Source organism: Lepisosteus oculatus, chromosome 27 (genome assembly GCF_040954835.1).
Source record: "Lepisosteus oculatus isolate fLepOcu1 chromosome 27, fLepOcu1.hap2, whole genome shotgun sequence".
NCBI lineage: Eukaryota > Metazoa > Chordata > Actinopteri > Semionotiformes > Lepisosteidae > Lepisosteus > Lepisosteus oculatus.
In genome coordinates this window covers 3,697,161-3,719,272 of record NC_090722.1, presented here as the reverse complement: position 1 = coordinate 3,719,272, position 22,112 = coordinate 3,697,161, and the positions used below count along the sequence as shown (strand labels likewise).

The 22,112-nt window shown below is 48.8% G+C and overlaps 1 protein-coding gene, 1 long non-coding RNA gene and 1 other non-coding gene across 6 annotated transcripts; 1 reads left to right on the top strand and 2 right to left on the bottom strand.

The window, feature by feature from the left end:
* The first annotated feature begins 1,221 nt into the window (after window positions 1–1,221).
* LOC107075483 (uncharacterized) lies at window positions 1,222–21,786 on the top strand. Of its 2 annotated transcripts, XR_011183818.1 has the most exons (8): window positions 1,222–1,452; window positions 1,846–1,929; window positions 5,492–5,687; window positions 7,545–12,319; window positions 19,295–19,384; window positions 19,539–19,588; window positions 20,426–20,557; window positions 21,617–21,786. XR_011183818.1 is itself a non-coding variant. In XM_069184934.1 (5 exons), the coding sequence occupies exons 1-4, from the start codon at window positions 12,250–12,252 to the stop codon at window positions 20,525–20,527; spliced, it is 312 nt and encodes a 103-aa protein (XP_069041035.1). In that variant the 5' UTR covers window positions 11,448–12,249; the 3' UTR covers window positions 20,528–20,557; window positions 21,617–21,786. The 2 variants fall into 2 exon arrangements, 1 of the variants encoding a protein (XP_069041035.1); XM_069184934.1 differs by lacking the exons at window positions 1,222–1,452; window positions 1,846–1,929; window positions 5,492–5,687 and having other exon boundaries at window positions 11,448–12,319.
* On the bottom strand, window positions 3,944–7,439 carry LOC107075484 (uncharacterized). Of its 3 annotated transcripts, XR_011183820.1 has the most exons (5): window positions 7,022–7,439; window positions 6,312–6,719; window positions 5,909–6,141; window positions 5,489–5,732; window positions 3,944–5,078 (listed from the first exon to the last, which is right to left on the bottom strand). It is a non-coding gene; the product is annotated as an uncharacterized lncRNA (long non-coding RNA). The 3 variants fall into 3 exon arrangements; XR_011183819.1 differs by having other exon boundaries at window positions 6,312–7,439; XR_001477001.2 differs by having other exon boundaries at window positions 5,523–5,732; window positions 6,312–7,439.
* LOC138225420 (U6 spliceosomal RNA) lies at window positions 15,043–15,146 on the bottom strand. The gene has a single exon (XR_011183883.1). It is a non-coding gene; the product is annotated as a U6 spliceosomal RNA (small nuclear RNA).
* Window positions 21,787–22,112: the final 326 nt, after the last annotated feature.

Below are 22,112 nucleotides of genomic sequence, written 5' to 3'. Positions count from 1 at the left end.
TGAGACCTCTAAAATATCCATATGGTCTACTTGACCATATTTAGAATATGCCATGTAAGATATAAGATAAGATCACTTTATTGGCCATATACAATTTCCTGTATGAGGACTCTTTTTGCAGACCCCAGCTTGCTCTCTGTAAGACACACAGACAGGGAGAGTAGCCTGGGGTCAGAGCACAGGGTCAGCCATTCATACTGGAAAAGTTGGGGTTCAGGGCCTTGCTCAGGGGCCCAACGGAGTACGATTGCTCTGCTGGCCGCAGGATACGAACTGGCAACCTTCCAGCCACAGGCGCAGATCCTGAGCCACCAAACCACCCCATGTATATGCTATGTGTATGGTGCCTTAATCTTTAGACAGTGAAGTTGAGTAGTTTTGGAACAAACGTGAAATATTCCATTTACAAGAAACGGGAGTCCCTGAAGGGATGATGCTTTTGTACAGAAGGTGTAAAATACAGGAAGGTAAAGACGTGTTACAAGGAGATTCCGGGTTCAAGTCTCGGCTGTGCCCCCCTGTCTCCAGTGTGTTTCGCCTTAAACAAATCAATGGAGCTCCTTCAGTTCTGCCCTTTCAGATAGGAGCTCTGGCAAGTGAGGCTCTGACTCAACAGCAGCGCCTGCTGATGCAACGTGCAGCCACTACAGTCTCTACCTCACCTCGCTGGAAAGAGTGAGCTGCATAACTCTTATCCAATGTCATCAAGGGCACTGACAAGGCCAGCCCAGACAATGTCTTCAGACTGAACTGTGAAACACAAACCAGGAGGACGCAATTGAAAACTATGTGAAAATGCAATTAAAACTCCTTTACCCAAAGGGTGGTGGAGGTGTGGAACAAACAACCTCGTCATGTTGAAGGTGATACCCTGGCTTCTTTCAGGAAAGTGCTGGATGAGATCCTGGGATATATTAGATACTAAATATCGGATGGAAATGGCTTCCTCTTATTACTGTTCTTATTTCCTACTGCCTGGATAAAAATGCATGTTGTTTTTTTTACTAATTGAGACTTATACTGCATGCTTGCATAGAGTGGCTCCATTTACAGGTCTTAACATTAACATAAAAGCTGAAACCTCCACAGTCCCAGTATGATGAGTGTGGACCTGCCATCCTCATCACTGTCCTTGTAACAGCAGCTCACCAGCGTATCGGCTTCCTGCATTAGACTAATAAAACACATTTCCGCTCTCCATCTGCTGCAGATAAGCTGTACTAGCCCTCCTAGCGTGAAGAAAGTGTTTTTCTATTTTGCGAGGCATGTTTTATCTTGAAGGCCCTTCTGCTGTCGGCCATACCTCGGTGAATCGCACGTCGTTGGAAGGATCCTCCAGTTGCTTTCGAGTCGAAGTTTCCTGCTCCTCGAACGCGCTGGTCCGGTTGAGAGCACCTGCTGCCAGATTCCACGTCGTGAATCCACCTCAACGGGCGGCACGGCGGCGCTGTGGTGAGGATTGCAACCTCGCAGCAAAAGGGAACCTGGCTTGAATGCCTGGGGTGCTGTCTGTGTGGAGTTTGCATGTTCCCCCTGCGTTCTGTCTGCTCTGGTTTCCTCCCACAGTCCAGAAACACGCTGGTAGGTTAACGGGCCTCTGGAAACATTGGTGTGAGTGTGGTGTCCGTGTCTATGTGCTCAGAATCGACCCCTCCAGTGTGTACCCTGCCTCACGGCCGCCGGGATAGGATAGCTCTCCTACTGCCGTGTATTAGAATAAGCGGTTGGGAAACGGGCAGACGGCATCCGCGGCGGGTCTGTTGTCATATTTAATAACCACGATTAAACGCATAAAAAAGAAGACAAGCGACTTGATCTTTCCTGTTTCGCCCTTTGTTTTGGGAGGAGAGAAAGAAACGGGAATAATCGGATTGTCCAGACCGGCAGGAGGAGGACGGGGGATGGGAGAAGACGGGCACGGAGGCGACAGTGGGTATCTACGCGTCATTCAACACGATACATCTGTTCTTTTTCTTTTCCCGTTAACAACCGTTTTTTGTGCAATATATGCCAGGGACCCGTGCAATACATCTATATTTATATTCATATGTGCAATACGATTTTTCTGTTCTGTTCTAGTTTGTTCTTTGTGTGTCCTGGACTGTGAGTAACTCTTTTAGTGCACCCCACTGTACTGATTGGATTGTACGTATTGTGTTATTATTGTATCATTCGTTACACTGTGGCTGTGTCGTCTGTGTTTAGCTGCTGTTGCACTGTAATTTCCCTCACGCGGCCAATAAAGTATCTATCTATTAACGAGCGTAAACACAAAAATTCTGTCAACCACTCGTGTCCGTGTCCTGGACGTCACCGCGCCGCCCGCGCTCGGGAGCAGGGGCTGTGTTTATATTAGCTCCGCTCCCTCCTCCTGTCAAGGAAACTGTGGGAATGCGATGCCTTGCAGGTGTCCGTTTTCGGGCTTCGGTCCAAGTCTCGCCCTCCTCCCCCACAGTGCCTCTGGCTGTTCTGTAACACACACAGCAAAGCCTAACAATCACACGGCCGTCCGCTGTTTCCAATTAGGAAGCGCTCAGGGTTGCTAACTACCCAATGGGTTATTGCGGAGAAAAGCGATTTCACGACTCCCCTCCCTGTGCCTTTCCCTCTTTAAAAACACGATTTCACTTTTTTACTGACAATCTACAATGTTTTAACCTAAGTCTACCACAGCACAGTTTCATAAGGCTGGTACGCTGAGCAGTGCTGTGGACAGAACCATTTTGTAATCTGATCGGTGCACGACAATGAATTAAGGCACCACACACATCGTGTTAAATTGCTGCCAAATTGATGGCTTCACCTAATTGCTGGCAGTGACGACTAGGGCATGTGGCCATAAGAAAGGGTTAATGTTAAGGCAATCCAGTGGACTCGTTTAGCAGTGAAAATCAACAGTGAAATACACACCAGAGGACACTAGTGAAAAGTGCAGGGAAGTGCAGTTACAAAATGAGAATTGTGCGTGTAAGGGGGGGGGGGGGTGCTTCATTACACAAAGAGTGGCGGGAGACTGGAACAACCTTCTCAGTCATGTTGGCAAAGGTGAAACCTTGCTTTGCCTCAGGACCCAGCTGGATGCCGTCCGTGGATCCATGACAACTACCACAACCCCAACAGGTTCGATGGGCTGAATGGGCTGGTTTTCTTGGATTTTTTCTCTCTTTCTTTTCTTTTATTTAATTTAACACTTTAACACTTTTCTTCAATTCCAGTGGTTGTCTTTCTCTGTTCTCCTTTTCAAAACCACGTCAGTAATCTGGGTCCGGAAACACCAAGGGCACATCTGCATTAGCGTAAAAACGCACAACACGTGATGACAAAGACGTGTCTGGTCAATGCAAAAGGAAATTGACATTAATACTGACTCATCAAGTGTGGTTCTCATGACTTTCCCACCACATGGGTAACTTTATTAAATCCATCCATGAACAGGAAGCAGCTCTTTTCTGGTCAGGGCTGTGGATACCCAGAGTCCTTGCCAGTAGCATAGGGCACCAAGCTGGGACAGGACACACACACCTGCACAGGGACAAGCTACAGGGCACCAGGCTGGGACAGGACACACACACCTGCACAGGGACAAGCTACAGGGCACCAGGCTGGGACAGGACACACACACCTGCACAGGAACAAGTCACAGGACACCCGGCTGGGACATCAGTTCCTCATAGGGCACACCTGCAAAAGAACAAGCTAGAGACAGCAATTCAGCTTGCGTGCATGTTTCTCTAGAGCACCTGTGGACAGGGGATGGGGTGGGCAGCATGCAGACTCCACACATAAGGATCCCCTGGGCTGAAATGGACCCCGGGACTCCAAAGCTCTCAGGCAACACTCACGGCCACGCCCCTGTGCCGCCCACATTATTTTAGATTAACAAAGAAGAAATCCAAGAGTTAAGCAACAACTGAATCCCCCTAATGCATGACTAATGCTCTGTCTCAGTTAGGTGATTAATAGCAGTCGCTGCACTCTCTGGAGACTCGTGTTAAGCCTCTACAAAGACAGCCTGACAATATCTCGATGATAAAAAGCCATCACTGGTGGCTGCAATTGAAGCCAGAGGAGAACGAAAGCACGTTTAGTGAGACTAATATATTACATTTATTGAGGCTATATTACGCACACCCTTATAGGAGGAATTTACATAAAAGTTCAATTACACCAGGTGTTTAGCTCGCAAATTACAGCAGCGAGGTGCATGATTCGGCAGTTAGGTAAGAATGTGTTTTGTGTTGGCGAAAAGTGGCCCCAGCTCTGCAGGGGATGGAGAGGGCCCTGGATTACAGGCTCGACAGATCCGATTTCAATGATGTCTGATGCCTTTTTACTGCTCCGGGATCAGGCTCGGGCTGGGGATGAAGGCAAAGGAACACCCCAGTGGGGCCGGGGAAGTCATCGCCACCTTATTAAACCTGAAGTATTTTAGGGTTGATGATTCATTGTTGGTTTTGTTCTACCAGTCCTTCCTTGAAGCTGCTCTCACTTTTACCCTGACCTGCTGGTTTGGGCACCTGAATCTGAGGTACAAATCAGAACAAACTGGGCAGCCTGGTGAAAATCTGTCAGACACTGGTGCTGATCTCCCAGCCCTCTCCTCTGTCTATCAAACACGTTTTTTGCGAAAAGCAAAATCCATCTTTGATGATCCTTCACCCCACTTGTTTGCTCCCATCAGAACGCAGATACCGACCCCCCAACTCCAAAACCAACAGATTCCAGTTCTCATTCATACCTGGAGCCATATCCTCACTGAACTCTTGACCTTCTATGTAAATATGTATATTGTTGTTTAGGTGGGTAGCTGTGTCAGCAGGTGTAGTCTGCAAAGGAACAAGTAATAGGTTTATTCCAGGCTGAAAAGAGAAGAAAGAAAACACAATGTTTCGGCTGTGGAGCCTTCTTCTTGGGCGGAGAGGTGGCTCTGTGGCTAAAAGGTTGTGGCTGGAAGGTTGCCGGTTCAAATCCCGCGGCCAGCAGAGGAATCCTACTCCATTGGGCCCCTGAGCAAAGCCCTGAACCCCAATTTCTCCAGGGGCCCCTGTCTGTGTGTCTCATGGAGAGCAAGCTGGGGTCTGTGAAAAGACAAATTCCTAATGCAAGAAATTGTATAGGGACCATAAAGAGATCTTGATCTTGAGGTGTGAGAAAGACAGGGCAGACAGCAAAGATTAAATAGCACAGGAGAACAAAAGCTGGGAGAGGGGAGAGGCAGAGAGACCACTCAGGAAGTGCGAAGTGCAGAAGGGTGAAGAAAAATGTGAAGTCAAAACCTGCATGACAATAGAGAAGATTACATGAAAATAAGTCCGTCATTGAGAGAAGGGGGGAGGTGTGAACCCAGTTTCAGGATGAGATTCGTATTTATATTGTTGTTCCTCTCATTTTTTTCTGTTTTTATCTTTCTTTGTCTGTCTGTACACCAACACAGCTGCTATTAAAAAAACTTGCTCCCCCCGGGGATAATAATGACTCTCTCTCTCACCAGTCTGGTGCTGGAGGAGCGTGGGGATACTCACACACAAGTGCTTCCCGCCAGTCCAGGAGGGGGTGTGTGTGAGCTCATCGCCGGTCTCCGCAGGGGGGGTGGACAGGCCGTGAGATAATCGCCAGGCCAAACGAGTTCACGCACTCATCGCCGTCGGCGACGGGTCCACACATCGCCGACCAGTGAGCTGGGGGAGGTGAGTAGAGTAGTTCACTGCCGTATGTACAAGTACATTGGAATTCTGGATGGGAACACAGGAAAGAGAAAGGGTGGGCATGAGTTTTCCCGAATGCAGTGCACACTGTCGGATGTCCACAGAGCTGGGCTCTTTCACCGAGCCTCTCTAGATGATATATTTTTTTGTTACAAAATATACTTTATTCCGTGACAACATCTCAAAAAGGAAAACATTCTCACACAAAATAAAACGGGGCGGAGCGGTGGCTCTGTGGCTCAGGATCCGCGCCTGTGGCTGGAAGGTTGCCGGTTCAAATCCTGCAGCCGGCAGAGGAATCCTACTCCGTTGGGCCCCTGAGCAAGGAGGCCCTTCACCCCAACTGCTCCAGGGGTGCTGTATAAATGGCTGACCCTGCACTCTGACCCCCAGCTTCTCTCCCTGTCTGTGTGTCTCATGGAGAGCAAGCTGGGGTCTGTGAAAAGACAAATTCCTAATGCAAGAAATTGTATAGGGCTAATAAAGAAACATTATCATTAAGACATCGCATGCAATAAAACATTCTGAACGGCGGTGATTGTCCATTATCAAGCTGTGCAAGTGGGTGTGGATTTGTACAATTAAAAGAGTCTCTCCAAGCCCTACCACTTGCTATTGTCCGTTAGTCCCTGTACAGGGCCCACAGTCCTCTCCAGTGCCCCATTTGGCGACGTCGCGCTTCATCCTCCTCCTGAGGTCCGCCAGGCTCCTCTCCTCCAGCTCCCTCGCTCCCCACTCTGCGCTGTGCCGGATGAGAGTCTTCCTCGCGTCCCACAGGCCTTGTTTGGTCAGGGACAGCATCAGCCACAGCAGGAACTGCGTCCCCTTGTCCAATCCGGTTGGTGCCGGCCCTAGCAGAATGTACTGGGAACTGAGCACTGCACCCGCACCTTCTCTAGGTGATAAAACCCGGAAGAGAAATTCTCCCGCAGTGTGAGGCTGGCCCTTTGGGGAGGCGGAACTCACCGCCGTTGCTGAGTGACCCACGACCGAGAGTGCTTCCGATCCGGCCTCCTGAAATGAGCGAATCCGAGGGCCGGAAGAGAGAACGGTCAGTCAGTATTTCAGACCAGCTCTGCTACAGAGCCATCCCATTCGTCTTTGTGCAAGACGGGGTGCCTCCTTCCCAAGATCATTTGTCTCCAAAGGGGGCGCCCTTCAGATGCAACCACGAATCCTCCCACCACGCCTACGGATTTTTCTGGGCCCCAGAGAGCCCCCTCCTGAACAGCTGTTATCAAGCAAAGCTGAAAACCGCAAGTCAATCAGACACGCACCTGCCCAGAGGCCGACGTGCCCTGGGTGAGAAACAGGACCTGTAGGAAATACAAGCCTGCTCCAACAGGCAAGGTCTGGATGCGAGCAGGGTGGTGACATCTCCTGGTTTATTGCGCAGAACGATCGGGAGTTTCCACGGTTCATCTTTCTCCATCTGCTTTAAAGAACGAGCCCAGGACAAGATTGAATGAAACGCTTACCGTAAGAATGAACCTTTCCCGGCACTTAAATGAAGCTGGGCGGAGTGGTGGCTCTGTGGTTAAGGATCTGCGCCTGTGGCTGGAAGGTTGCTGGTTCAAATCCTGCAGCCAGCAGAGAAATCCTACTCTGTTGGGCCCCTGAGCAAGGCCCTTCACCCCAACTGCTCCAGGGGCGCTGTACAATGGCTGACCCTGTGCCCTGACCCCTAGCTTCTCTCCTGTCTGTGTGCCTCATTGAGAGCAAGCTGGGGTATGCGAAAAGACAAATTCCTAATGCAAGAAATTGTATAGGGCTAATAAAGTGATGTTAAAAGCTGTTTTGCTCCCACTGCTGAAACAGACTGCCTTTGTCTTTTCTCAGGGGGCTGATCTGATTGACTGATTTTTTGGCTGTGACGTGTGGCGGAGAAGCAGAGATTCCCGTCTCTTTGTTCCCGAAGAGCCTGTCCCCTGCAAGCCCGCGCGAGCCCAGAGCAACGAGATGCTGGCCCCTCCCCACTGAGAACACCGCGCCGAAGAGAAACTGTTGCAACTCGGCGGCTGAGAGCTTGATCCCTCGCGTGTTGTGTTTTGGGGTTTTTTTAACGAATGAGTTAGTTTGCTCCCCAGGGACCCTGACCCACGCTGGGTCAGGTCACGGAGCTTGTGGGATAATTCTTAACATCTGGATTTATGGCAGTGCTTCTATAATCCACCCCCACCCCCCACCCCCGCCCGGCTGTATAGCTGCGTTCATTAAGGAGGAGGAGGAGGGTTTGCAAAGACAGACAAACTTCTTCCTCCCAGGCAGGCTTTCGCAAGAGTGCGGCTGAGATGGCAGATGAGGAAGGAGAAGCAGCAGCAGCCCCAGCGGGCTTCGTGGTTGGAATATAGGGAAAGAACTTCTGTTTCTGCTGGAGACTTGACATCTCTTCATAGACGGCTCGCACAGGGGCTGGGTTGAGCTCCTCAGTGTGCTGCAGCTGTAGTGTTGCATTTGAATAAATAATAATTCCTCACACTTCTATAGCGCTTCTCTGGACCCTCCCCGCTGTTCAGGTCATGGGGATCCCCTCCACCCCCACCAGTGTGTATCCCCCACCTGGATGATGCGCCAGTCCGCTCCCCACGCACCAGCTCTCAGTGGGGAGGAGAGCAAAGTGATGAAGCCAGTTCAGAGATGGGGGTTAATAGGAGGCCATGATGGGTAAAGACCAGGGAGAAATTTGGCCAGGGCGCCGGGGTTACACCCCTACTCTTTCTGAGAAACGCCCTGGGATTTTTAATGACCACAGAGGATCAGGACCTCAGTTTTACATCTCATCTGAAGGCGGCAGCTTTTTACAGTACAGTGTCCCCATCACTATATTGGGCCTAAGGACCCACACAGACCGCTGGGTGAGCGCCCCCTACTGGCCCCACTCACACCTGTTCCAGCAGCAGCCCCAGCTTCCCCAGGAGTCTCCCATCCAGGTACTGGCCAGGCTCACACCTGCTGAGCTCCAGTGGGGCTGCCAGCTGTGAGTTTCAGGAGGATAGAGCTGCTGTCTCTGGCTCACAGTGGAGACTAAAGTGACAACTGTGGGGAGTCTGCATGTTCTCAATTGCAGAGTTTAAAGGCGGTGGCGTCAGTGATTTAAACTAAGGGGGGCATTTTAGAATGTGGCACAAACCCAGAGAGGAATTGAGCTCTCCATATTTTAGGAACAAGACATCGGCATATAACAACTTAGAATTTTAGAACATCCAGAAGAATTTCAGTCATACAGGACTTACAGAAGAATAGCAATTGCAGTCTTGGCATCAGACTGCCTTTAAAGAAAACTTTCAGTTGAACGGAGCTCCAAAACTCTGATGGGCAGCAATTTAGAGCAATAACAGTACCAATCATCCACTTCAAAAACTAGCTGCTTCACTGCCAAGACAAAACAAAAAAGATATGCAAGAAAAAAAAAGAACATTTGGCTTTTTGCCTCGTTAAATGTCTTTTTAAAGAATTACGCAAAGCCCTCGGATAGATCCCTACTCCCAGTAATGTAATTCATCTGCTGAGTGCACATATTGTTTTTATTCTCACTTCTGCATTTTAAACTTCAGTCTCGAAGTCGCATGTTAAGATTGACATTTGAGGCACCCTTCAAAGGAAATGCGTGCATGGATTAGAAATGGGACTCAGGACCCACAGCTAGTAGATTCGGCATTTATCAGTCTAGTGTGGATGGATCCAAGAGGGACATCGTGGATATAGCTATCGTTTAGGAGGATTTTGCTGGTCTACAGCCATCTGCATGGAGTACTGACACACAGAAGACATGATGGATGGATGGATTAATACCCTCATTCATTTATTTCCTTTTTTTGAATTGTATAATATTAGCATGCCCAAAGGTGCTGGACAGCCAGTTGACCTTGGACCCCTAGAGGTTTTTTTTTTTCTCCTTACTAAGGAATTTTTGGGTCCTCTCCTCCGGTGTCTTCTGGTCTTTTCCGTTCTGGATTCACAACACGTAGGGTCACTTGCATTGTTGAGCGCTTTGGGGCAACCGTGTCGTGAAAGGCGCTATATAAAAATACACTGAATTGAATAGTGTGGGGTTCAAGACTGAGTTCAGATTCGAGTGTTGAACAGAGATCCTTCCAGGATGCGATGAAGGTATTCAGAATCCGTCGGCCAAAAGCATCGTCAAAGTCAACCCAGTGGAATTCTGTGCAACGCAAATGAGTTCATTTTATTTTGCTAAGGAACAAGCTGTCTTTTAATTTTCACAAGTTATCAATTCCCTTCCTTAGAAAAGGGAACCACAGTTGCAGACTGCGTCTCCTTATGAAAATGCTTTCCAATACATTTGCAGGGGCTTTCCACGCAGGTCACCCAACATGCTTGTCAAACATGGACTTTGGTTTGCGGCGTTTTTCAGCTAGATTTCTTCAGCACACTTAAGCTGTGATGGTGCCATTCTTTACTACAGCAAAGCATGCTTCTCTAAAGAGTTCCTCTTAAATTAGCCCCACTTCTTGCGTGCATGAACAAGAAATCCTTTTTCCTACTACTACAAAATCTGGTTTGATCTCCTTCACTTCTGTTCATGGACTCAGACTTTTCATATCCTGGCGCACCTGTGAGTCAGTCTGCAGTTTCCTCCTGCCACTTTAGAATCAGGAAAAAGACAGACAGGTGTCAACTTCACAACGGGCTTAATCCTGCATTGTGTAGGCTGGACTCTTTCTGTGATCCAGAAGGTTCTGTCAGATATTTTAAAATAACAATTCCAAACACATCTATAGCACTTTCCTGGACACTCCACTCAAAGTGCTTTACAGGTAATGGGGATCCCCACCTGGATGATGTGCCAGTACTCTCCCCACACACCAGCTCTCAGTGGGGAGGAGAGCAGAGTGATGAAGCCAGTTCAGAGAGGGGTGATGGGTAAAGACCAGGGGGGAGTTTGTTTCTGAGAAACGCCCTGGGATTTTTAATGCCCACAGAGAGTCAGGAGCCAGTTTTATGTCTCATCTGAAGGATGGCACCTTTTTACAGTACAGAGTCCCCGTCTCTATACTGGGGCATTAGGACCCACACAGACCGCAGGGTGAGCGCCCCCTGCTGGCCCCACTCACACCTCTTCCAGCAGCAGCCTCAGCTTTCCCAGGAGTCTCCCCTCCAGGTACTGACCAGGCTCACACCTACGGAGCTCCAGTGGGGCCGCCAGCTGGGAGCTACAGGGTGACAGAGCTGCTGGCCGGGAAGTTCTGCTTCGAGACACACAGCGCACCCCAGGGAAGGGAACAGTTTCTCCGAGTCGTCTGGAATGAAGGATGGTCATCTGCTGCTTCATTCTCAGCAGCATCGGCACGGACTTGATCGGAATCTGCCGACATGTAAAATCAGGCCTGATGTTTCGTTCTATCACTGTTATCCAGCGATTGGCAGAAGAGCTCCAGGACGATGCCCAGAGAAACAGTGTCTTGCCAGCCGCTAGATTTCCTAGGACAAGTTGCAAACTGCACGAACTTTCCGAGCAGGAAAGCTTCAGCTGTAGAGCTGATGCTGGGCCAGATGCAGGGATCACTGTTACTTTCCGCCTTCCTGTAAGCTGCAGGGGCGGGCGAATCCAGGCAGCTCCCAGACAAGGCAGGAATGCGCAGCCCCAGGCCGCGGTCCGGGACGGGCTGCGCACGTCAGCCAGAGGAACAGACGGCTCGGGGAACGGTCTCCCGCCGTCCCGGTCCCACGGTTGCGGGGTGGGAACAGTTTCGTTCGGGGATGGGGTGGGGGAGGGAAAAATGCATGGAAAAGGCTTCATAAAAACCAACTCGCCCGGTTGTGCTGATCGCTCGCCCGGGGAGCGCGAATGAATCCTCGTGTCTCTTACCCTGCTGAATCTCTGCCACGACCCCCGCGCCTCCACACAGCGAAAAGGAAAGATTTAAAGATGTTATTTTAAGCAACCCCCCACTCGCACAGAAAGCAAGCCGCTCAGTTCTGCGTGGAAAACGGTGCAGAATCAGCACCAACCCCACCGCGGAGAGAGGCGCAGGACTTGGGGGCAGCCAGCTATGAGCGCAAACCAGCGAGGAAGAAGGAGACACGAAGACGGGAGAGGACGGTCAACTAATCGGACCACAGCAGCCGGAACCACACGTGACCCCGCGCCCAGAACCGCATGCCCAGCCGTGCAGAACCGCAGAGACTGCAGGCGGCCAAAACCGAGCTGCAGAGCTGCCAGAAATGCTTGCAGCTACATGAGGGCTAATTTCGGGAAGACTAACAAAACAAAAAAAACACCCCACTATTTGACACGAATCAACCCCGCACGCTGAGGCTGACAGAGACTTGCGCCCAGGCCCCTGGGGATCTGCAAATTGAGGTCACCCCGCAGTTTTCCTGTTAACCTTTAAGACGCCGGCCTCTCGGGCGGGCACTCGAGTGAGAAGCTGCGCCGAGGCCACGCCCCCAGGCTCACATCCCCGCCGAGGCCACGCCCCCGGGCGCCCAGCCCCGCCCCCTCTGATTATGTGCGGCGGGACCCTTGGCCCAGACTCAGAGTCTTGAAGACGCTGAATGTTTGGACTCTTTCACCGGCAACATGAGCACACTGACACACAGATTACTACAGCTGTTCCTGACCGGGGCTCTGCTACTGCCCCTGTGCTGGGGTAAGTCTGATAGAACATCCTGATATCATGTTAACATAGGGGGCAGATCAGAATCCTTTCAGAGATGTAGTGTTTCAGATGGGTTACTTTCTGTCATACAGCCATGCGGTCTGTGCACTCTGGTATATGATGTTCTGTTGTTTGGCTGGATATTATATCTAATGTCATGCAGATCTCTATGGTTTCCTCTATGGAAAATCCTTTATGGGTTTCAGAAGATAGTGTTCGCTCTGGTGCAGAAAACTTTAAACTTGTGTTTAAAACTTGTGTTTACGCGGGGACCAAAATCTCTTTTCCACAGCCCAGGCTGTCTCCAGCGATGGCTTTGCACCCATTAAACATTTACAGTCTCGGAAAATGGGAAACAGATTTTCCTCCATGCTCTGGGAAGGTTTTAAAAATGTGCCCTGTAACTATTTCAGAAGGTTTCAAGTCACTCATAAATGCCTGCACATTACTACGGTGCCTTTGCCTTTAACCCCAAATTATTTCTGCTGCATCGGTCATTTTACTTTGTACAAATGGAACTAATCTACAGCTTGTAAACTCAGGAACAGCTCAACGAGTATCAGCTCCAATTTGTCTGCTGTGTTAATGTCCTACGCAAGCCGGGATCCTCCTTTCATTAACAAAGTTTTGAACATAGCGTGTGAGGATTTGGGCAGCACTACAGCTGTGACATGTGTCATAAACACACACAGTGCGAAAATGGCCTTTCCACTGAGGACTTAAAAACAGAGGCTTGACCCTCGACATTTCATTGATGTGGAGCAGGAAATAACAAAGAAAGGGTCCGATTCAAGATGTCTTTATCGTTTTGTGGTTTAAACACTCGAGTGCCCTTTCCAACTGCACGGTTCAATCTGTTTTATGAAAGGTCTCACAGATGACAAGTATTCATCACAGTCAAGCCGATGAATAATGGCCAGATCTTATAAGCAACTCTGTTGTATAGTATAGTATAGTATATAGGAAAGTCTTGAAAAGCCTGACAAAGAGTGTCTATGCATGCAGGAATGTGATCGTTTTTTATCTTATACAAGACACAGGATTCTCCCTTAGGCAAGCTCAGCTGCAACTTAGTCTGACAGAACAGCTTCCAAGAGTCTAGCTGGGACCAGGCTCTTACTTTTTGACTTCTCTAGTCCGTCGTGTCCCCTCTGGAGGGGAACAGCCCTGAGCACTCTGTGGACACCCTCGCCTGGGTGGTGGAAAAGCTGCTCTTTGGGAAACGGAAACTTGCCCTGAGGTTTTACATAAGTGTGCTCTCGTTTCAAAATGGCCTTGCACGCCCCCATACCCCCATGTGTCCCCCTTTTGCTCAAGGGACTACACCCACCTAAAACTCCCAATCCACGTTTGAGCGAGAAACAAACTCATTTTGATCGCTCCTTTATCTCAGTCTTGGTCCTCTCCTTGAGTGTTATTAGAAAAAGCTTCAGTAAGTGGGGAGCAAATTCTATCTCTAGAATGCGGTGAACATCCCTTTGGTGTAATTCTAGTTGACAGAAGTAACTTCCCTCTAAATTAGGGGGTCGGTACATCTTCTTATCCTCCCCTCCCTACCCCAGACGAGATCACTTCCGGGTCAAATCCATAAGCTCTCCAGTCTGGACACTTTCTGCATGTGCAGTATGAGGGCCTGAGAACATGGGATTGTGTGTGGGGGCTGCAGAACCTAACCTTGCCACAAACTCTCAGCCTCACCATTGCACAGCACAACCAGATCTGTGCGGTTTTCCAACTCTCGAGCCATTTTTTTAAATCTCGCAGCAAATGATCATCTGCTTTACCCGGCAGCCTGTAGTTGCCTGGAGGTGGAGTTGGAGAGCTGGGAGAACTAAAGGTGTCTGGTACAGACATTCACGCAGAGCCCCGGTCGCAGCCTATAGCACAGGCAGCGCCAGAAGAATTTCAGCAGGCTTGGAGTCTGCCAGCTGTGATGTGTTAATGGCCGCAACGCTCCCTGTAGCTTTCCGGTTTCTTACAGGCCTGCAGTACTGTCAGGGAGAGCTGCACCAGTCCTCTGACACTGCCGCGGGCATTATGGGACTCTCAGTTTGGGTGTGTCCCCAAGCCTGGTTTATTAAGAGTTTCAGGGCTGAGAGTGGCCCTACCACTGAGGCTACATGCACGGAGCACAGCATGAGCCCAGTGGCCAAGACTGGGGAAGTTTAAGCCTGGGAAATGTGACTTGATTCACCAGCCATGACTGGGACTCCCCAGTAAGAAGAGCCCCACCAGTGACAGGGCTGTGCTCAGGGCTGGTGGCCTGCAGGCATGAAGTGACCCAGGTGAGAGATACAGCGAGAGAGTTGGTGCTGTGGAGCCCACAGTGTACAGACGAACAGCGCAGAGGGGGAGTAGCTCTTGGGTGCACATGCCTGCCCTTCATCACTCCCCCCTGTGAGCCGAAAACACAGAGAAACAATTCCCCCAATTCCGAAATACCTGGGTATCACATGGAAAATACAGAAATATCCAACTGCAAAAGCTTTAATCTCCTTTACCTTTGAGGTGCTGCAAAGTTCTGACTTGCTGGGAGTTAGGGAGTCTAGCTTCTTTTCCTCAGCACTGATTTTTTTTTACTAATTACCGTCATCATTGTTACCTGCTCATTTTGGTTGAACCAGACTGTATTGCACTATTGTACTCTTTCACATACTAACAGAACGACGTAATGCACATTTCACTGTGGAAAGGTAACCAGCAAAAACAGGGGACTTAATAAACCGCACTGCAGGAACCTGGATATCATGCTTGCGCAGGGGCTGTGCTAATCTGCTCTGGATCATTGCAATTTGGAATATATGTGCTGCCCAGGCACGCACTCACCTGTAGAAGGCTCAACAGCCAAAATGTTGCTTTCTCTTTCTGCTTTTCAGCATGGAGTTAACCTCTTCTTGTTGCTTAATTCGTTGGCATACTCAAGGAACAGTACTACGCGCACAGCTGGTGATGAACTCTGGGAAACACTAGAGGGCGCTGCTCCGGCAGGTACCAGGTACCAGGTGCTGGTCGGCACGGTGGCACAGGGGTCAGCATTGCTGCCTCACAGCACTGGCGCCCTGGGGTGCTGTCTGTGTGGAGTTTGCATGTTCTCCCCCAGTTTGCCTGGGTTTCTTCCACAGTCCAAAGACATGCTGGGAAGTGGGCACCGCTGTGAGTGCGTGGGTCCCTGTATGTGCCCTGTGATGGACTGGCGTTCCATCTAGGGGGTACCGTACCGTGTGCCCAGTGCTTGCTGGGAGAGGGTCTGGCTTCCACAAGACCCTGGAATGGAAGAAGCAGCAAGAAAATGGATAGATGGTTTACTGAATAGATCTAATTTTGGAAGCACTTTATACAGTACGTGCACACCTTCAGGTAGTCATTCTGGTAGGGCTAGTTGTGAAAAAGCAGGAGAGTTTGTGTTCTCCCTTCTGTAAAAACTGATTTTGTTTTGCCTTAGGACCACAGAACAAGGAATTAATAAATCCAGTACATATGTGGCTTTTTTTTCATATACATTTTGGTACGCCTGCAGCAGAAGGGTCAAAGGGCAAAATAAGGATTATCTTTTCAGATGCAGCCTGTTTCATGTTTGGCTGTTTCTCATCAAGTTCTACTTTTAGAACAAGTCTTAGTCCTAATGGATCTGTCTGTCTTCCACGTCATTGTATTTCCATACTCAGGATCTGGGTATCTTTAATTTCTGACACATGATGCCCCATTGGGGACAGGAAAAGAAACTCTCCGCACTGGGGGTCGTGGGTTTAAGGAGCCCCAACTGTGGGAAATGGTTTCTCCACGTGGGAGGTGATGAGGCACAGATCTCCCGAGACAGAGGTCATTTCCCAGCCTCTCATGATGATGGGAAGCCTGGTCCTGACATCCCAACAAATGGAGGGCGGTGATCCCAGATTTCCAAGTGCGGGTCTGGTGTGTGGTGTGGGCCACATGTCCCTCAAGCTCTTCCATGCAAAAAAAGCCAAGTACAGAGGAAGAGGAAGAGGAAGAGGGAGAGAGGACAGAGGACAGAGAACAGAAGGGAGAGAGAGAGGAGACAGAGGGGAGGGAGAGGGGGGAGAAAGGGGGGAGAGAGGGGAGGGAGAGAGAGAGGAGGAGAGAGGGAGAGAAAGAAATGAGAGAGGAGAGAGAGGGAAAGAAATAGTGTAAGGAGAGGAGGAGGAGAGAGCAGGAATAGAGACTGAAGCACACTCTTGTGCCAGATCACCCCTGAGCAGCCTCAGCTGTCCATCTCTGAAAGCGACACAGAGACTTGTCCGAGTGAAGAGAGTGAGGAGCAGGCAGCAGTCTCAGGACATTCCATTAAAGCGAAGAGGGAGAGAATGAAAATCAGAATGAGTCAGCCTGGGCGAGCTGAGACCTGGCAAGAGCTGTTTTTGCCCGTCAGAGCAGTGGAGAGGACCCTCGCCTCCTAAAGCAGGGGATTCTGGGAGAATCAGGTTGTCTTTTGGAAGCCAAATTCTGCAACGGAATGTTGAACAAGTTACTTTTAGTTTTCCAAACTTTCCAAGACTTACATGGCACCCTGCAGCTACACAAATGTGGGTGTGGGTCCAGTCTCCTTCTGTAAAGAAAAATTTACACCTTTAACCCACCCCTCTGTCAGCACTATCTCTCCCACCCTGTGGCCAAAGACAGCCCTTTCAAATGGACTCTAGTGCCACAGCACTAGTGCAAAACTCCCTACAGGGGTTACATACACAGGGACACAGCACCAAGCACAAATCAGAGTAGGTACAAACTCAGCAGTATCTTGTTTGGCCTTGTGTACCCTCAGTGACCAAAGAAAGCCATTTCAATTGGGCTCTTTGTCTGTGCACCCGCCAAATAAGGTGGAAAATGATGGACAAGTTGGCTGAAAAGACATACCCTGTGTTCTGCAGATATGAGTCTCGTGTGACAGTCATTTTGACAGTGCATGTCTCATGTCAGGAGAGATGGAGGGGAGGGTCACACAGATTCTCTTGCTGTTTGAAATGAATGAACCTGGCCAATGTCACATGTGCCCTGCCTGCTTCATGTAGAGAGATCTGAGTGTGGTAAAATGTGAAGATCTTGTTGCCAGTACTTCAGTTTTCACTACTAATCAGTAAGCTTTTTTGGAGTGTCCCTATTCACTGGCACACACTCCATTATGTTTAAATTCTTCAGATTCCTGGGTGATAAATACTAATCCTAAATAAACAAGACCGTAGTAAATGTCAGAAATGGCGGTTTCACCCCCTTCAATAAAATATCTTCACCTGACACCAGAGGACAAGGACGCTTGATGTGAAACAGACTCAGGGACGCCTGATTCAATCTCATTTCAGTTCAGCTTATCCTAAAAGGAATATGTCTTACAGACTTCTAAACACTGATGATTTAAAACGCGTACACTCAGATAAATCCCATTGAAACAGGTAAATTGTGATAAAGTGTGTGCGTGTTTGCTGGAGAGGGGGTGTCTTGGAAAAACAAATAAAAACGAATACCTAGAAGACATGTCGACAAGCTTACAGCAGGGTCCTGCAGGGATCACAGCCTGATTGCATTCCCTGGTTCCTAAAATCTGTTCTCTACAATCCCTCCCAGACAAGAGACTGAAGCCTTAGAAGCAGTTTAAAAGAAGGTGAAACCTTTCCTTGAAACTTTCACTCATTGTTGGCTCATCCTAGGGAATAACAAAGGGGATCAACCCTTCGTTTCCAGGATGGAAACTTTGACTGCTGTTTGCGAGCGACACCGCGGGCAGGAAATTCAGATACACACGACTGTTTCTCTTCTGTATACAAATCAGACACAGGAGTTCCAGCCCCTTCAGAAGACAGGACTGATGGAGGGGCACTGTCGCTGCGCCAGAGCAGAGGCTCCCCCTGCAGGGATAACTGTACATGCACAGCGGCACAACACCAGGCCCAAAGCAGAGCAGGCACAAACCCAGCTGGATCTCGTTGTTTGGCCTCGTGTACCTCCAAGGGCCTGACGCAGAGGCTCGTACACAACACCCATGGTGACATTTACTCCAGGGAGACCAGAAAGCCCTGCAAAATATCTTAAGAAGACAAAACCTTTAAAGACCGTGAACTAGCTTCCTGCTAGTTCAGGTTTGCACAGCTGGCTATTCCAAGCTCTGGATACACAATGTTCATTATGCTTTCTGGACAAAATAATTATTTTTACTCTTTTATATGTTATCGTGCTTCCTAATGAGTCTTTTTTGCAGGTTTGTCCTGCATGGCTGGAATGGGTACTATGAAACAAACAATGATCTAAATTATGTCATAAGAACATAAGAGAGCAGGCTGCTCAGCCCATCTCACCTGTTTGCTAGCTAGTTTCTAATTGCTCCAGGGATCTCATCCAGCCTGTTTTTTAAGGGCAGTCGAGGTATCAGCTTCAATCACATGGCTGGCCAGCTTGTTCCATACTCCCACCACCCTTTGTGCAAAGAAGTGCTTCCTCTTAACTGTTTTGACTTCTATGCCATTCCCATCCGTATTACAAAAGTAAGGTAGACTTTACCTAAGACCTGTTTTTGAAAACTGCCCAGGACACATTCTAATTTTTGAAAAGAGACACTGCATTCTCTATTGCCTATAGCATCCACAGACAATTGTTTTTTAATTCCACCATCCTAAAACACATCCGCTCCTACAATACGATCTCCCCAGTCACTGTATTGGACCGTTGGTACAGAATTTCTAGTGCAGAGGATAAGAGCGCCACCTACTGGTCTACCAGCACCACTTCACGCTGCAACGTGATTTTCCCTGTCTCCTATTCCAGCGCTGCGCAGACACAGCCTTACTGAGCTTCCTGAGGCCTGATCATGTCTGCCTGCAAGGCAGCAGAGCTGCTCACCAATGTCCCACTAAGATAACAAGGCCTGACCGAACATGCACTGCGGAACAGACAAAGGACTGTATTTTCAATAAGGGTGATAATTTCAATAAATTCAAATTCTGTCTTCTATTTCCTTGACAGGGGCAGAAAGGGACTACACGCAAGACTACTACGCCACGGCGACGCCAGATTACGACGAAGACAATTCAACAATTGATTACTTCTTCTGGAGTAAGGGTTTTGGAAATTGTTCTGTATGGCCTGATTCATAATTCTACCAGTTTGATCGGGTTTATAGCCTGTTAGATCTCTGCTTTCAGATACACTCTCACAGACCTCTGAGCTGACAATCACCAGAACCCCCAAACACCTTTTTGTTTTCCAGGTAACACCAGCATTAAAAGTGAAGTATATGAAATCCTTGGAATGGACAATGTAAGTCTTTTTTTTGTCTCTTTTTTATTGAACTGTTTCTCTTTCAGTGATTATAGAAACATCGCATATCAGTTAAGAACATAAGAGAGGTTACAAACAGGAGGAAACCATTAGATCTATTTGGTAGTTAGTGATTAATTAGCCAGCATCAATTAATCAATTAATTAATTTAATTAATTAAGGATCTAATTCATTGAGAGTATCAGGTTCACCCACATGGCTCGGTATCTTCCCTGGGGTGTTCCACACTCCCCAGGTTGAGGCCTAAGCACTGGGGTCCTGTAAGAAGGGGACTGGATGAAATTTTAGATGGAAGGAAGACGGGCTTGACTGTTTGCAAGCTTTGTTTGGCTCCATCCTTGATCCTTGATCGGATTGTCACTTTGTTTCATTGCACAAATGCTAAGCGAGCTCGAGAGGTCAGCGTTGAGTGCTGCCCCTTGCGGGAGACATACTGTCACGGACGTCCAAAGGGACTAACCGTGGGGAGCAGGAGAGCGGAAAAAGACCCATATGCGTAGCGGCGAGACGGGAAAAAGGCCCGGGCTCATTAGTGCAAAGAGTTCAGGAATGCCGTATAGAAAACTATGCCCTCAGGGAGCGGACGTGGGGCGCCCTGGTGCTAGGCGGGTCTCAGGACATCCGAACGTCAATGCTGAGCGAGGACAGAGTGCAAGACCCGGAAATATATAACCCAAGGGAAAGAGAGGGACAGGAAGGACAGCAGACCGGAAACTAGGGACAGGACAGAGAAGGAGCGCCCTCTGGCTGCAGAGGGCGTGACACATACAGCAGATAGGTTGACCGAATGGATTTCGTGTGGCCCGTATCTTTCAGCCCCCTTCAGGTGCCAGTCTCTTCCACTCACCTGGGACCCCCCCCGCCTGCTGCCTGCTCCTGATCTGCCTGGCCCTGGCCCAGCTCCTGCAGCTCCTATGAGCAGACGTCTGGACCGATGGACAGCCGAAGGTACGATGACAATCACGAACTGTGCCATAATGCCATGGCTTGGGTCCTCAATCCTTGTTCTCCAGCGTTCCAATCCGGGTGGAGATAAGTGCTCAAGCAATCCAATTAAGGCTTAATTGTAGGGGATCTCTGATTCAGCCTGGTTTCGTTTTTTTTTTTAAGTTCTACATACTACTGAGACACAGTATTGCAAATAATTGAAAAATGAGAACGAATCTGAAACTTTGGTGATGGGAAGGAAATCCTTCCAGATTTCACATTTAAATGAAAAGAAAAATCATTTAAATAAAGATGAAAAATAAATATGCATTAACTCACAGTAAGAACTTTCTTTGTCGGACACAATGTATTGTTTAGGCAGCAGGCTGCAGTGGCTGTTAGTTTTTCTGAATTACAGCTCCTAGGTCCAGGGTTATATTTGGCCTGGGACACCTTCAGTATGGAGTTTGAGTGTTCGTCTTGTGGTACCTTCTGTGTGGAGTATGCATGTTCCCTGTGGCTGCATGAGAGTCCTCCCACCTTTTCAATAGACATGCTGGCTAGAATAATTGGTGCTTCCAAATTGGTGTGTGTCTGTATCCTGTGATGATTGTCTCAGTCCAAGCTGAACCTCATGTTCCCCTGTACTCACGTGTGTGCGTGCGCTGTGATGGACTGCCATCCTGTCCAGGGTGTCCCCTCCCTTAATTAGGCTCTGGTTCACTGAGACACTTTGTTGGACTTGAGCAGTTATTAAAAATAGACAGATGGACAGTTGCACTGAAACTCTTTAAGAAGATTTCCATAAGAAGTTCTGTACAGTGTTTTGTTGCTTGTCTGCAAAGAAGGATATTTTCGGAAGATAATAATCATTCAACTAGCAAAAAAAAAACCCTGCAGTTCCAAGTCGTGACAGCAGGTGGCGCTCCACCTCCACAATACTGAGCAGCCCAGAGCTGGTTGTATTTCCCTCTGCTGTGGGGAGGGGGATGTACAGCACTTCATGCACATACTTTGCTTTGGTCTTTTTCCCCGCATTATTCAAAATAGCTGAGGTGTAGCAATAAATCTTTTTTCCAGATGGAGCCACTGAACACGCTGGACGCTGGGACATGGCAGGAAGTCGACTGGAAGGAGTTGGACTTTGCATCAGGGCGCCCCTGCACGCACTTTTCCGAGGACATTACCAAACAGATTGTCTAGAGCTTCTGTAAATAAATTATCACTAAATAAATATTCTCTCCAAACCATCCAGCTTTGTGAGTTCAAATTCGCAACTGAGGTTTCAACTGTTGACTTCCCATGCCCATATTCCCGACAGGCAGGAGATTCAGCTTGCTTGTCCAAGTCCAGTGTTACAGCTGAAAGGGCACTGTGGGTAAGTGTTGTTGGCGTGGAGCAGAACGAGTTTGCACGAGACATGTCAACCTTGGTCTGAAGCATCCACTCATCTCTTTCCTCACAGCTGCAACAATTCAGGGTCGCGGGGGAGCTGGGGCCTATCCCAGCAGGCAAGGGGGGGGGAAGACAGAACGGCAGTCAGATATGAACAAACACACTCGCACCAGGGCCAATA

What these genes read in the sequence shown, in the direction of transcription:
- LOC107075483 (XM_069184934.1), top strand. Translation starts at nt 12,250, where the DNA reads ATGAGCACACTGACACACAGATTACTACAGCTGTTCCTGACCGGGGCT. An exon ending in GCTACTGCCCCTGTGCTGGG is followed by an intron (nt 12,320 to 19,294) that starts GTAAGTCTGATA and finishes TTTCCTTGACAG; the next exon opens with GGGCAGAAAGGGACTACACG. An exon ending in AAATCCTTGGAATGGACAAT is followed by an intron (nt 19,589 to 20,425) that starts GTAAGTCTTTTT and finishes CGTATCTTTCAG; the next exon opens with CCCCCTTCAGGTGCCAGTCT.